At 39.2% G+C, this 15,858-nt stretch overlaps 1 protein-coding gene across 7 annotated transcripts in view; it reads left to right on the plus strand.

The window, feature by feature from the left end:
• The window catches only part of LOC105485759 (reversion inducing cysteine rich protein with kazal motifs), a 92,524-nt gene that overhangs the window by 43,653 nt on the left and 33,013 nt on the right, over nt 1-15,858 (plus strand). For all 7 annotated transcript variants that reach the window (XR_989781.3, XM_011748224.3, XM_011748223.2 and 4 more), the window contains 4 exons: nt 1,589-1,622; nt 4,365-4,562; nt 8,634-8,901; nt 12,102-12,281. Coding sequence is in view for 6 of the 7 variants with exons in the window: in XM_011748224.3 (XP_011746526.1) it covers nt 1,589-1,622; nt 4,365-4,562; nt 8,634-8,901; nt 12,102-12,281 (680 nt within the window). In the remaining variant the exon portion in view is untranslated. The remainder of the gene's footprint in view (nt 1-1,588; nt 1,623-4,364; nt 4,563-8,633; nt 8,902-12,101; nt 12,282-15,858) is intronic.

Raw genomic sequence — 15,858 nt, forward strand, 5'->3', positions numbered from 1 at the left:
CTTATCTATGAGGCCCAGGGTTTTCTGTTTTATTTTGTTTTGCCTTAAATTGTTAAATCAAGTGTGGCATATTCCTACAATGGAGTATTATTTAGCAGAGACAATGAATGAATACAGCTTCACAAAGCTACATAGAGGGATCTTTGAAGCTAGGTTTTAAATGCCAGTAGCTGATCCTTTAACAAATCCCTATCACCTAGACAGCTTGCAATTTGGCTGCAATTAAAAGCCAAAATCGGGAGGCCGAGACGGACGGATCACGAGGTCAGGAGATCGAGACCATCCTGGCTAACACGGTGAAACCCCGTCTCTACTAAAAAATACAAAATACAAAAAAAAAAGGCAAAATCATCTTGTTTCAACAATAAGGGTGTGCTTGATTTTATTCTGCCTGTAATTTATGCCCATATTATTTCTTTTAGGAAGTCATTATCTTCCCATTGTGATTGATATTAATCATAGCTGACAAGCCCTAAATATCCAAATGGCTTTGTATAAGTTTTTCATTTTTGTCTTGTTTTGGATTTTATTTTCTTTACGTTGACTTTAATACTGGGTGTGTCTTCTGAACAATACGCACTCTAGAGACACTAATTATAGTCTCAAACTCTGCTTTTGACTTTTTCTGTTACCTGGGTCGGGTCTCTTCCCTGCTGAGGAAACAGTTTCTTCATCTGCAAAATGATAGATTCCCAAACTCTGGTCCCAGGATGGCTATAAAAAAACCATGTTTGAAGTCTTGTTTAAAATTTGGATTTCTGGCCGGGCGCGGTGGCTCAAGCCTGTAATCCCAGCACTTTGGGAGGCCGAGACGGGCGGATCACGAGGTCAGGAGATCGAGACCATCCTGGCTAACACGGTGAAACCCCGTCTCTACTAAAATACAAAAAAACTAGCCGGGCGAGGTGGCGGGCGCCTGTAGTCCCAGCTACTCGGGAGGCTGAGCCAGGAGAATGGCGTGAACCCGGGAGGCGGAGCTTGCAGTGAGCTGAGATCCGGCCACTGCACTCCAGCCTGGGCGACAGAGCCAGACTCCGTCTCAAAAAAAAAAAAAAAAAAAAAAAAAAAATTTGGATTTCTGTGCCTCACCCCTAGATTCTGAATCTGTAGTCTAGGGTAAGGTCTAGGAAACTCAGGTGATTCCGGTGTACAGCCATGTTTGAGAACAAGTAGAGATAATGTCTAAAGTCCTTTCAAATCTAAAATGCAGTGGTTACATGAAATATATATTTCCCTAGATGTCATTTATTAGATTATTTTCTGGAAAGTTTTTTATATCCTGCAAGGAATAATTAAGATTAATACTTTGTAGCGCCTCCAACCCCACACAGACACAGCTTTATATAAACTTGGTTTGCTATAACTGGTCAGCTTATGGCTCCGAGTAGTCATCTTGATCCTGATATATGTTGGAAGATGGTTTCCCTTTTTACCAGGTTATCATTTCATAACTTCTGTGTTTTCAGTCTTGGATTTAGAGAATAAATAGTTTTAATATCATGATTTCCATGTAACCATAAAGTGGAATTAAATTACAAATTCTGTCTGGTTGTTAATTTCTGTTTATTTGTTTTTCTTTAATTTACAGAATGCTCTTTTCAGTTGCATTAGCAGAAATGAAAGTAAGTATATTTGTCAATGGTTGTACAAGCAGTCCAAAGATATAATTAGCCATCTGAAGCAATGTGCACAGCAGGATTCCGATAGACTGTTTCCCATGGTGTATTTAGGTCATTCATGTATTATAACAATTCCCATGTCCTAACTGTAGATCTGCAATGCAGAGACTAAAGCTCTATGTGCTAGAGGATGATCACAACCCAATAAATAGGCCCATTTTCAGAAGTTAAGTACACCCACGCTATGTAATGTAGCACTTGCCGAGTGCTGTGTCTCAGTTTATTCAGCAGACGTTGATTGAGTACTTGGTCAGTGTGGGGCAGACACACATCTGTGGAGGACACGACCTGTACACAAAGAACCCTGGGATATGGTAGGATATGAAATAGTGTCACTGGATAAAGTGCTGCAGGAGTTCAGAGAGAAGGGATCATATTTTGCAGGGGTACTTAGAGGTGGCTTCATGGAGTTGGTAGCTGATCCAGGCCGTGAAGGATGGGTAAGATGTGAACAGCAGAGAATGGAGGAAATGGAGATTGGAGGAAGGGCTTACAGGTGAAGGGAATAGTGAGCGCAGTTAGAGATGGGAAAACACATGTAAGGAACAAAGAGTTCTTTAGCTCAGCAGGGAAGTATATTGAAGGATAATAAGAAACATTTGCTGTCTGTACTTTATCTTCTATCCTTTCTGACTGGGGCTTAGGTCAAGATTTTCCAGGTGGTCTCAGGCATATAATCTTATGTCCTCCCACACTGGTGAAAAAGCCAGCCGATTGGAAGAATCAAGAAGATAGGCATCTTGTCCTATTCCTGTATGCCTATTCTTACATGTCCTCACTATTCCCCACCACCACCCCCAGTGTATCCTCACTGAGGTTTATAGTGATAAATGTGGCCATTAATCATTGTTCTTTGGCCAGGCGCTGTGGCTCACGCCTATAACCCCAGCACTTTGGGAGGCAGAGATGGGTGGATCCCTTGAGGTCAGGAGTTCGAGACCAGCCTGGCCAATATGGTGAAAACCCATCTCTACTAAAAATATAAAAATTAGCTGGGTGTAGTGGCATGTGCCTGTAATCCCAGCTACTAGAGAGGCTGAGGCAGGAGAATCACTTGAACCCAGGAGGTGGAGGTTACAGTAAGCCAAGATCACACCACTGCACTCCAGCCTGGGCGACAGAGCGAGACTCTGTCTCAAAAAAAAAAAAAAAAAAAAAAGTGTTCTTTGTGAAGAAAATGAACTCTTTGGCAATAAACACAATAAGTTTGGTAGTAGTTGCAAGTTTAAAAGAGGTGGTACAGTAGGTATGGAATAGTTTCCTGGTCTGGGAAACTGAGGCTTGTCGTACATCAGTTCAGTCCAAGTTCAGTTTCTTCGATTATGACTTTATTATCATTATCATTATTTCTGGAAGTCACCTGAACTCCCTACTCATTGGTCTTTGGAATTCACCGGAAACCTGATTCTGGTTCCTCCACATCAATCCCTAATAATTATCAAGAATTTCCTCCCTGATTTCTCTCTCTCTCTCTCTCTCTCTCTCTCTCTCTCTCTCTCTCTCTCTCTCCTTTTTTCTTTTTGAGAAAAGGTTTGGCTGTGTTACTGAGGCTAGAGTGTGGTGGCGAGATCTTGGCTGACTGCAACCTCCACCTCCTGGGCTCAAACCATCCTTCCACCTCAACCTCCCTAGTAGTTGGGACCACAAGCACATGCCACCGCGCCCAGCTAATTTTTGTATTTTTAGTATAGATGGGGTTTCAACATTTTGCCCAGGCTGGCCTCAAACTCCTGGACTTCCAAAGTCCTGGGATTATAGGTGTGAGCCATAGCACCCGACCCCCCTGCTTTCTCTTAACCTCTTCCTGCCATACCTCTACCTCTCCCTTCAGCCTCCCACAGACTCCCTTAGATTCCTGTGAGGGGTTCTTGTTCTTGTCCATTACAGATCCCACATCTGCACCCCCAGGTACTCATCTAGGTCTCCCAAAATACCTTCAATGGCAGCCCATTAATTGTTTTAATACATAAATCCAGAGTAATATTTATTTCAAATGAGTTTTCTTTTCAGTGTTGAAGCAGGTCATATCAATTGTGAGATGAAGTCTATCTCAATTTAGGCATACTCTTACAGATAGATGTTCAAACTGTATAGAACTTTTGGGATTTTGTTTCAAGATACACAGTTATATAAATGTCAGATTTATTAAATGATCCTTTCATCACTTAGTTTTTACTGGCCCTGTTTTATAAATGTGAGGGATTTGGGGTTTTGTTTTATTTTGGTTTGGTTTGGTTTTGCTTTGCTTTGTGTTTATAAACCTCTACAAATCTAACACAGAAAGACACTGCTTCACTGGTTTTCAACATGGGCACTCTTGGCATTTTGAGAGACAGTGTTTGTTGTTTGAGACTGTCCTATGCGTTACAAGACATTTAGCAGCCCTAACCCCCATGTACTAAATGCCAGTTGTAGTCCAACTCCTTGTGGGGTGTGGTACTGTTCCTGTAGAGAACCACTGGACTACAGACTGTAAGTTGATAAATAATGACTTTCTTATACTAGTGAGCACTTGAATGTCCCCATGATTAAACATACAGAAGTGCCTATTTTAAGTGTTCATATTCTGTGGCATAGTTTTATTTCTCAAATTTAGAAAGACATATTGTTCCATCATTATGAGGATGATTTAACGTTAAGAAAAAGCTGTTTTCATTTCAGTGCCTTCTCTTTTTTTCTCCATAGTGGGCTCGGTTTGTTGCAGTTATGCAGGTCATCACACAAACTGCCGAGAATACTGTCAAGCCATTTTTCGAACAGACTCTTCTCCTGGTCCATCTCAGATCAAAGCAGTGGAAAATTATTGTGCCTCTATTAGTCCACAATTAATACATTGTGTGAACAATTATACTCAATCTTATCCAATGAGGAACCCAACAGATAGTAAGTAAAAGGGACATATTCTTCTCATTTCAATCTTTGGTAAAAGAGTGTACAAAGAAGTGATATGTTCTTGTAGATATCTGCAGTCTGGGTCATTTGAGAAATATCAGACTTCCTTTGGTATTTAGATTTGGCGGATTGAAGAATATCATCACAGCCAAAAGGGGCCAAGAAAGATGAGACTGTAGAGGGTATGAGGAAACAGGAATTCTCAATTCTGAGGGTGGGAGAGTTCACTGATACGGGTTTTTTGGAGAGAAGTTAGGTAATGACCATGAGTATTTCAAATTATCATAAGCTTTTGATCTAGCAGTTCCACTTCTCACAATTTATCTCACAAGAAAACTTATACAAATTTGCAAAAATATATATATATATGCATATAAATGATGTTCACTACAATGCTGGTATAATAGAGAAAAATTACAAACAACCCAAATATCCATCAATACAGTATTGATTAAAATTGATTAAATAAATTATGGCATACCTATAGAATAATAAAAACTTGGCATCCAACGAAAAAAGGACTTCTTACATAGAAAGAAGTCCAAGGCTGAGTGTGGTGGCTCACGCCTGTAATCCCAACACTTTGGGAGGCCAAGACAGGCAGATCGTTTTGAGCTCAGGAGTTTGAAACCAGCGTGGGCAACATGGTGAAACTCTGTCTCTACAGAAAATGCAAAAATTAGCCAGGTTCACACACTTGTGATCCCAGCTACTTGGGAGGCTGAGGCTGGAGAATCGCATGAATCTGCGAGGCTGAGGTTGCAGTGAGCCAAGATCCCGCCACTGCACTCCAGTCTGGATGACAGAGAGAGACCCTTCTAAAACAAAACAAAACAAAAAGGCCAGGCACAGTGGCTCATGCCTGTAATCCCAGCACTTTGGGAGGCTGAGGTGGGCAGATCACCTGAGGTCAGGAGTTCGAGCACAACCTGACCAATGTGGTGAAACCCTGTCTCTACTAAAAATACAAAAATCAGCCAGGTGTGGTGGCACGTGCCTATAATCCCAGCTACTCAGGAGGCTGAGGCAGGAGAATTGATTGAACCTTGGAGGTGGAGGTTGCATTGAGCCAAGATTGCACCACAGCACTCCAGCCTGGGCAACAGAGTAAGACTCCGTCAGGAAGGAAGGGAGGAAGGGAGGGAGGGAGGGAGGCTGGCCCGAGTTGGCCAGCATAGTGGCTCACACCTGTAACCTCAGCACTGTGGGAGGCCTAGCTGGGAGGATTGCCTGAGGCCAAGCGTTCAAGAGTAGCCTGGGTAACATAGTGAGACCCTATGTCTCAAAAAAATTAAAAAATTAACTGGGCATGATGGCACATAGCTGTAGTCCTAGCTACTTGAGAGGTAGAGGCAGGAAGATGGCTTGAGCCCAGAAGGTCAAGGCTGCGGTGAATTATTACTGTGCCACTGCACTCCAGCCTGGGTGACAGAGCAAGACCCTGTCTCTAAAAAATAGTGAAGTCCAAGATGTATTAAGCAAAAAAAAGTAAATCACAGAACTAAAAATATAGTGTGATACATTTTTAGTTTATACCTAATTGTTTCACTTTATATATTTTCCATAGTGTTTGAATTTTTGCCAATGAGCAATTATTACTTTTGTAATTAAAAAGTCATAAAAATGAGAAGACAGCCTGATATCTTTTAAAAATCAGGGCCTCCTGATGAAACTGCACCTGATATGGCTCTTCAGAGTCTCAGCTTTGTACATCCTGGAATCCATTTTCTTCACCTAGAGGTGATCAGATTTATAAAAACTGATTGACCAAACTGACCAAAGGCTGATGTATAAGATGTCAATGTTTTGATTTACACTGGGATATTGAAAGAGACTCTGTGGCTTACGTCTGTAATCTCAGTGCTTTGTGATGCTGAGGCAGGAGAATCACTTGAGGCCAAGAGTTTGAGACCAGCCTAGGTAACAAAGCGAGAATCCAGCTCTACAAAAAAAAATAGTAATAATTAGCTGGGTGTGGTGGCACACCCAGCTCCTCAGGAGGCTGAAGCTGTAGGATTGCTTGAGCCCAGGAGTTCAAGGTTGCAGTGAGCCATCATCGCATCACTGCACTCCAGCCAGGGCAAAAAAGCAAGACCCTGCCTCAGGGGGTGGGAAAAAAAAAAGACAAAAAGAAAGAAAGACTTGTTTTTTGTAACTCAAAGGCAGTACTGTGTGCCTTGCTTGGCCACCATCTAAATCAGAACTCTAATGGCTTTTGACATCCTGTGGTGTAGCCGTGTGGTCAAAATCACAGGATGAAGCATTGCCCCAATAACCTTCATTTGTTTTAAAGGCAGATCTGTGCTCTCTGACATTTAGTCTATACAGAGGTACTGCTGGAGCTAAGGAGATGGCAGCTCAATAAAAAAGCCGAAAGAGGTTTTAAGGGTAGAACAACCATCTCCGTCTTTGCCAATACAGAGGAATCTGGAAAAGAAGGCGCCAAACAGATATGCACAGATTTCTTCCAAAGTCAAAGAAAACTACTTCAAAGAAGCCCTTCTGAATTCTGTAGTATGGTTGAAAGTGTTTTTTCATTTCTGATTCTTTGAGAAAATTAAAGGCAGAGCCAAACTGATACCTTGTCAGAGGTCGCTACTGTATTATTTACATTACAACATAGATTAATTAGTATAAGATACATAAAATCTTTATGTGGTCCTGGAATGTGATGAAATATTGTGTCCGGAATTGGTTCCTTCCGGTGGCTTCTTGGTCTCGCTGACTTCAAGAGTGAAGCCACAGACCTTTGCAGTGAGCGTTACAGCTCTGAAAGGTGGCATCTAGAGTTGCTTGTTCCTCCCAGTGGGTTTGTGGTCTCACTGACTTCAGGAGTGAAGCTGCAAACCTTCGCAGTGAGTGTTACAGCTCATAAAGGTAGTGCGGACCCAAAGAATGAGCAGCAGCAAGATTTATTGTGAAGAGCGAAAGAACAAAGATTCCACACCATAGAAGGGGACCCAAGCAGGTTGCTGCTACTGGCTCAGGTGGCCAGCTTTTATTTCCTTATTTGGCCCCGCCAGGTCCTGCTGCTTGGTCCATTTTACAGAGCGCTGATTGGTGCGTTTACAAACCTTTAGCTAGACAGAAAAGTTCTCCAAGTCCCTACCCAACCCAGAAGCCCAGCTGGCTTCACCTCTCAATATGGTGTTTGTGTTTGCTGCTATAAAAATTAATCATTTCTCTCATGTCAAGAACATAATCCCTTTTAGGTAATTGTTTCTAGCAGGAAATAATTCCAGCTTGATCTACAATACCTTTTCTAAGAATGTCAAATACCTCTCCTGTGAGAACTTCTTAGGTGTAGGATAGCCTTTCATTTTTGTAAGGATGGTGCTAAAGATTCCATGACTGGGGACAGTGGTGAATTCTGGTAATAGATACCTTGTCCACCTTTAGCTCCTCACCTTTTTGCTACACTGCAAAGTAATAGAGAGAGAATTTGGTAGGGCCTGTATTCTGCAAATACTGACATATAACTAAGAGTAGTAGTAATGGCTTCCACTATACTGCCATGTTCTGTGCTAAGCAGAGCATGACCAAAAAAAAAAAAAAAAAACACGCACATTTATGTTTGTTGCAGCACTATTCACAGTAGCAAAGACTTAGAACCAACCCAAATGCCCATCAGTGATAGACTGAATAAAGAAAATGTGGCACATACACACCATGGAATACTATGCAGCCATAAAAAAAGGATGAGTTCATGTCCTTTGCAGGGACATGGATGAAGCTGGAAACTATCATTCTCAGCAAACTAACACAAGAACAGAAAACCAAATACTGCATGTTCTCACTCATAAGTGGGAGTTGAACTATGAGACCACATGGACACAGGAAGGGGAACATCACACACCAGGGCCTGTCAGGGAGTGGGGGGCTAGGGGAGGGATAGCATTAGGAGAAATACCTAACATAGATGACGGGTTGATGGGTTCAGCAAACCACCATGGCACCTGTATACCTATGTAACAAATCTGCACATTCTGCACATGTATCCCAGAACTGAAAGTATAATAAAAACAAACAGCTAATTAAGCCACTTATATTCTGAAAATGTAGGTTTATATTGCTGTGACAGAGCTGAAGACCACGCTTGCCAAAATGCCTGCAAGAGAATTCTGATGTCCAAGAAAACGGAAATGGAGATTGTTGATGGTCTCATCGAGGGTTGTAAGACCCAGCCCTTGCCTCAAGATCCTCTTTGGCAGTGTTTTCTTGAAAGCTCACAATCTGTTCACCCTGGAGTCACTGTACACCCTCCTCCGTCTACGGGCCTTGATGGGGCTAAATTGCATTGTTGTTCTAAAGCAAACACTTCAACATGTAGGTTAGTATTTCATTTTCCTTTACTAAAATCAGTAGAAAATGGCATTTTAATTAATGATTTTAAGCCTAGCAAACGTGTTATATTCTTACATGGTATAGGCTTAGCATTTAGAAAATATAAAATACTCTTTCATCCAAGAAATGTGTATTGAGCATTGTGTACCATATACAAAACATTGTTCTGTATATTGAGTGCTTTTAGCACAGCATTTTGGGGTGTGGAGGATTAGCATTGTCAGGGTAATAAATATTTAGGATGATGCAGTAGATGAATTCTATCCTTATAGAGATCATTAAGTAAACTTACAGTTTAGAAGATGTTTTGATCTGACATCTAAGGGACATTCTCTTTATTAAATTATGAAACTTCAAACTTTTTATTATATTGGTGGATAACCTGGGTTAACACTTATAACCAGAGTTAGGTGGTAGCATATTGGCATTCATCTGGGTGATACACTTAGGGATGAAAAATTAACAATACAAATATAGGATGTAGGAATTGCAGTCTAGAGACAAAAACAAATGGAGATAACTAAGATCATGGTCGAACACAGGTACAATAGAAATGTGCTTTATTAGAGATATTTGGGGTAAAAAGGGACCCCATGTTACTAGGATATCCTGAAATGAATATAAAATACCAGGAGTAAAACAATATTTCCTGTGGTTTCTAAATTGGATGGACTTTTAGCAAAAAATTTTGCCTGGAATAGCTCATCAAACTTTAGTAACTGTCAATCAAACTTTGGCAAATTTTTTTAAAGACATGAAGGTCAGGCGCAGTGGCTCGTGCCTGTAATCCCAACACTTCAGGAGACCGAGGCAGGGGATCACCTGAGGTCAGGAGTTTGAGACTAGCCTGGCCAATATGGTGAAACCCTGTCTCTACTAAAAAACATACAAAAATTAGCGGACGTGGTGGCACATGTCTGTAATTCCAGCTGCTTGAGAGGCTGAGGCAGGAGAATCACTTGAACCTGGGAGGCAGAGGTTGCAGTGAGCTGAGATTGCGCCACTGCACTCCAGCCTGGGTGACGCAGTGAGACTCCATCTCAAATTAATTAATTAATTAAAGACAGGAAAAAGAGCGAGACTCTGTCTCCAAATAAATAAAGACATGAAAAACCTGAAAAATATCCAAAGAAAATTAACAAAAAGGCTTAAAGGGAAATTAAATTAGGCTTGTAATTAAGGAAATTGGGTTGCTTATAGAAGTTAATAAGTATATTTATGGGAGGGATGCTGAGTATTTCTTTGAATGCCCACAAAAATGTTTATACCTACATAGAGTCACTAGAGATTGGAATGGCTGTGTTGTCCCAAAAGAGCTTCAGTAAGGAAGGCTTTTCCCTCTCTCTAAACTTGATACAGGGTTTTATGGTTTGCTGAAGGCTTTCATTTTCATCAGATTTCATCTTCATAAAACCTTAGGAGATAATTGGAGAAATTTATGTAATTTTTCTTTTACACTTAAGAAACTAACAATGAGATGTTAAATAACCTGTCCAAGGCAAATACAGATTGACCACCCTTAATCCAAAAATCTGAAAACCAAAATGCTCCAAAATCTGAAACTTTTTGAGTGCTGACATGACACCACAAGTGGAAAATTCCACACCTGACCTCATGTGATGGGTCGCAGTCAAAATGCAGTCAAAACTTTATATCATGTGCAAAATTATTTAAAATATTGTATAAAATTACCTTCAGGCTATGTGTATAAGGTATATATGAACATAAATTAATGTCGTGTTTAGACTTGGGTCATAGCCCCAAAATATCTCATTAGGTATATACAAGTATTCTAAAATTTAAAAAAAAAATCCAAAATTTGGGTCCCAAGCATTTCAGATGAGGGATACCTAACCTATAGAAAGTTAAGGACTAGCCAGGTGCAGTGACTCATGCCTGTAATTCCAGGGTGAGGCAGGTGGATCACCTGAGGTCAAGAGTTCCAGACCAGCCTGGTCAACATGGCAAAACCCCATCTCTACTAAAAATACACACACACACACACACACACACACAAATTAGCCAGGTGTGGTGACAGATGCCTATAATCCCAGCTACTTGGGAGGCTGAGGCACTAGAGTCACTTGAACCCAGGAGGCAGAGGCTGCAGTCAGCCGAGATCACGCCACTGCACTCCAGACTGGGTGACAGAGTGAGACTCTGTCTCCATAAACAAAACAAAAAAGAAAGAAAGCAAGTTAAGGACTAGAAAAAGGAAAGTTCCCAGATCAAGGTACCTGATGTAACTTGATTGCAGCTTCCTTATTCCCATAATGTGTAAGCCTCCCTGATAGCAGGGACCTTGTCTGTTTTATTCACCGTTGTATTTCCAGTGCTTTGAACAGGCCCTCACACAAGATAGACGCTCAATAAACATTGGTGAGGTGAATGAACAAATGTAAAAGTAAAGATATCTTCATCATAGGGGTAAATATGACAGTCAAATAAAATATAAGGTGAATGAATTTTTACTTACAGTTTTATATATTTCAATAATATGAAAATTATATTGTAAACATGTATTTCATAAATGAATGAATATCATGTGTGAGAGCACTTTAGAAATGGTACAAATGTTTTAGCTGTATACACATACTTAAGTTGCTTTGTAATCATTGAGTACTAAAAATAAGAATATCGTGTATTAATTACAATAGTATATAGAGGCTTTGGAATATTTTAGGGAATATAAATGGCTTTTGTATAGTTTTTCAAGAAGAAACTAATGTACCCTAAGTCTATCATCATGCTTCTTAAAACAAATCAGAGAACCATGTCCTAGTTTTACCTTCTGTGACTGAACATAAATATAAGGGAATATATCTTTGTGGAGGCAAAACCATGTGCTTTAAGTAAAAGTAAAAAAGAAATCAGAAAGATATAGGGGGAAATAATTGTGCCAGCAATTAAGGATGCACAAATACTGTAATTGAACATTAAATTTGGCACTGAGATTTCTAGCAACCTTGACAAAAAGAGAAAAGGTAGACGATAAAAGAAGCCTGTTTTCCATGGAAAGCAATCATTTTTTCTGGCTCTATTTTCTAGGAAATAGTCATTTGGTTTTTTTACTTTTTTTCTCACATATATTCCAAAGTATATAGTTCATAGAGTTTTAGTTTTATGCAAATCAAATATTTACTTGGTTGGCTCATGTCTGCTTCTGCATTTGTGCTCTTGTTTCAGGGAACTCTGCACTAAACTTTACAGCATGAGCTGGGGAAATACACAGAGTTGGCAGGAGTTTGATCACTTTTGTGAATATAATCCAGTGGAAGTGTCCATGTTGACCTGTTTAGCAGATGTCCGGGAACCTTGCCAGTTGGGCTGTAGAAACCTTACTTACTGTACTAATTTTAACAACAGGTAGGACAAATTATTATACATGGAATAGAAATATTTTATCACTAATTATAAATAAGTGAAATACCACTTTATTCTGATTTTGTTCCTGTTGGGTTAAAAGAAAGTCATATTTCTTTATGATTTCATCTTTAAATGCAATATTCCATCTGGTAAGTCACCTCTGGGAAAGGAAACACTATTACAAAGTCCCTTCCAATCTAGAGATACCTCAAGCTTCTGGAATTCAAAGAATCTCTTCTGCCGTCAGTCCCCTCTCCCTTCTACTGTACCACCAGTGGAAGTAATTCATTGTAGAATAAATTATTGTGAACGATTTGGTCATCCAAATGTTCACTTTTAAACAATTTACTTTAAAGGACCTTGAGAATGGTTGAGGTTCCTTCTCTGTGAGTCCCCTGTTTCATACAAAAATATTTCTTTACAAAAGCAATTCAAATAGATGTTTTCCTGGGGTATCAAGTATCATTAGAAAAATAAGGGGGCAAGAACTGAACCTTGGAGCATATCAACAGTTAATGGTTGAAGAAACCGAAGAAAACAGAAAAGGGCACCGGAAGCACAAAATGAGAGAACTCCATATAGAAATGAGAGAGAGAGAGTTCCTAAAGAAGAGGTGGCTGGTTTTATAAGTTACAACCCAGAAATAAAGAGGGCAAAAGGGAAGAGAGTCATTCAGTTGGGCCAGAAGGAAGTTCTAGATATTTTTGTCAGATGGTGTTTACTTCAAGCTAACACACATCTTATCTTTTGATAGCTTTAAAACTGGTGATAGAGTATTAGCCAGTAAATACCTGATTTAGAGATTGAGTTCATCTGAAATGTTTGATAGTTAAACTTTGGCACATAGTTCTGTTCTGGTTTCTAGTAATGGTGGAGTAGCTTGTATGAGAATAACAGCCCTACCAATACCAATTATGAAATATAAAAGAACAGTTGTTTTGAAGGTATTGGAGACTGATCAAAAACAGGAGGGTCTACATCTTTCTTTTTTTTTTTTTTTTTGAGACAGAGTCTCACTCTGTCTCCCAGGCATGATCACCCAGTGGCGTGATCTTGGCTCACTGCAACCTCTACCTCTGGGTTCAAGTAATTAATTCCCTTGCCTCAGCCTCCCAAGTACCTGGGATTACATGCACCTGCCACCATGCCCAGCTAATTTTTTTTTTTTTTTTTTTTTTTTTTTTTTTAGTAGAGATGGGGCTTCACCATGTTGGCCAGGCTGGTTTCGAACCCCTGACCTCAAGCGATCTGCCCGCCTTGGCCTCCCAAAGTGCTAGGATTACAGGCGTGAGCCACCACGAGCGGCCAACATCTCTTGAAAGATAGAAACCACACTGAGCAAAAGCCACATTTGTCCTCTTCTTCCTCATAGGCACTTTCAGTTTCCTTTCATGGGAAGTAGAGTTCAAGCAAAAAGCAGCAGTCTTGGCCTAAGGAGTGAGATACCAGAGTTTGGTCCTGCCAGAGAGGCTAGATATTAAAGGGAAAAAATCGCACAAGGGAGGGAACCACAAAAAGAAATGTCCCAAAATCCATGAACAGACTCCCTTTAAGTCCTTGGCTGACTCCTAAATGGTACTTTTGCAGGATGAGACTACAAGGAACCCAGGGGAAGGTGAACATAGATTATAGCAGTTAGCATTTGCTGGGCAGACAATTTAGAATTCAGATCATGCCAAGTTAGAAGGGCCTGGTAAACCCCATAAGGGCCAAACCTTGGGAGTACATACAACATCCAAGAGCTAAAGGTAAAGCTGAAAAACCTTAACAAAACCTGAAACTGCCTCCAGAAGGAGGTATTTGTCAGTAATTTAACTGCCTGCTGGTGTGAAAACAGCATTCCTCCAAAGAAGGTAACAAAATCCTAAATCCCACAAAGTATCGTGCATAATGTCCATTATACAATCAAAAATTACTAGAAATGAGAAAAATAGGAAATATGACCCATAGTTAAGAGAAAAAACAATCATACCCATTGGTGACCCAACTATTGGAATTAGCAGATAAGAATCTAATTATGATATGTTGAAAGATCTACAGGTAAAGATAGATATAGGTGAGATATGGAAGTGCTAAAAAAAAGCCACATGGAAACTCTGAAACTGAGAAATGCAATATCTAAAATAAATTTATTGTAGGGAATGGAAAATAGATACAGCAGAAGAAAATGGTCAGTGACCTCAGAGATCGCTCAATAGAAATTATCTAAACCAAAGCACAGAGAGAATAAGTGATATAACATCTCTGGTAGTAACCCAGAAGGAAAGGAAAGAAAGGAGCAGAAAAATATTTGATTAAACCTTGGCTGAAAGTTTTCCAAATATGATCAAATACATTAACCCACTTTTTGGGAAACGTTAGTAAACCCCAAGCCAGATAAATACAAAGAGAGACACACCTAGCACATCATAGTCAAACTGTTGAAAACCAGAGGCAAAGAGAAATAGTTAAAGCAACCAAAGGGAGAAAAAAAGACACTTTACATATGGTGGAATAACAATAAAAATGACAAGTGACTTCCTTTTAGAAACAGTGGAGAACCAAAGACCATCAAGTAGTGTCCCAAATAGTATCCTTAAAGTACTCAGGAAAAAAAAAAAAAACTTACATTTAGTGAAAATATTCTTCAAAAATAAAGGTATTTCTAGATATTACCAAAAAACAAACCAAAAAAAAAAAAAAAACTCAGAATTTTCTGCCAGCAGCCTCTCACTACAAGAAATTCTTCAGTCTGAAGGAAAATACCACATGAAAACTCAGACCTATAGAGCACTGGGATTGGTAAATGCCGGTAAACATGAAAAATATTTTTTCTTTATTTTCTTTTTCTTTTTTTCTTTTATATTTTATTTTTCAAAAGTAATTGGTTAAAGCAAAAATAATAACACTGTATTGTGGAATTTATACATAGAAGTAAAATATATGATATATGACAGTAGCAAAAAGGATGAGAGAGGTAAATAATTATACCGTTATAAGTTTCTTACATTATTTGCGACATTATATAGTATTAATTCAAGGAAAACTATAATAAATAATGGACATATATTATGCGTAGAGCAACCACTAATTTAAAACACAACGCAAAGAGGTATAGCTTAGAAGCTAATAGGAAATATGAAATGGAACACTAAAATAATACTTGATCCATCCAAAAGAAGACAGAAAGAAAAAGGAGACAAATTGAAAACCACAGCAAAATGATAGAGACTTAAACCCAACTGTATCAATAATTACATAAATGTAAATGAACTAAAAACATCAGTTGAAAGGCAGAGGTTGTTGGAAAGACAAAGAATAGTATTGGAGATAAAGAGTATCACCTTATAATGATAAAAGTTCAATTTATCATGAAGATACAATTAACATAAATATATATGCACCGAATGTCAGATAGGTACATATACTCAAAATACTTAAAAACAGAAGTAAACCCTAAAGAGAGAGAAATATTCAATCATATTCAGAAATGTTAACACCTCTCCCTCACTAATAGAACAAATGGAAAAAAATCAGTAAGGATATAGAGGATTTGAACAACATATGCTGGGTTAAAAAGCAAGTCTCAACCACTGTC

Source organism: Macaca nemestrina, chromosome 14 (genome assembly GCF_043159975.1).
Source record: "Macaca nemestrina isolate mMacNem1 chromosome 14, mMacNem.hap1, whole genome shotgun sequence".
Classification (NCBI taxonomy): Eukaryota; Metazoa; Chordata; class Mammalia; order Primates; family Cercopithecidae; genus Macaca; species Macaca nemestrina.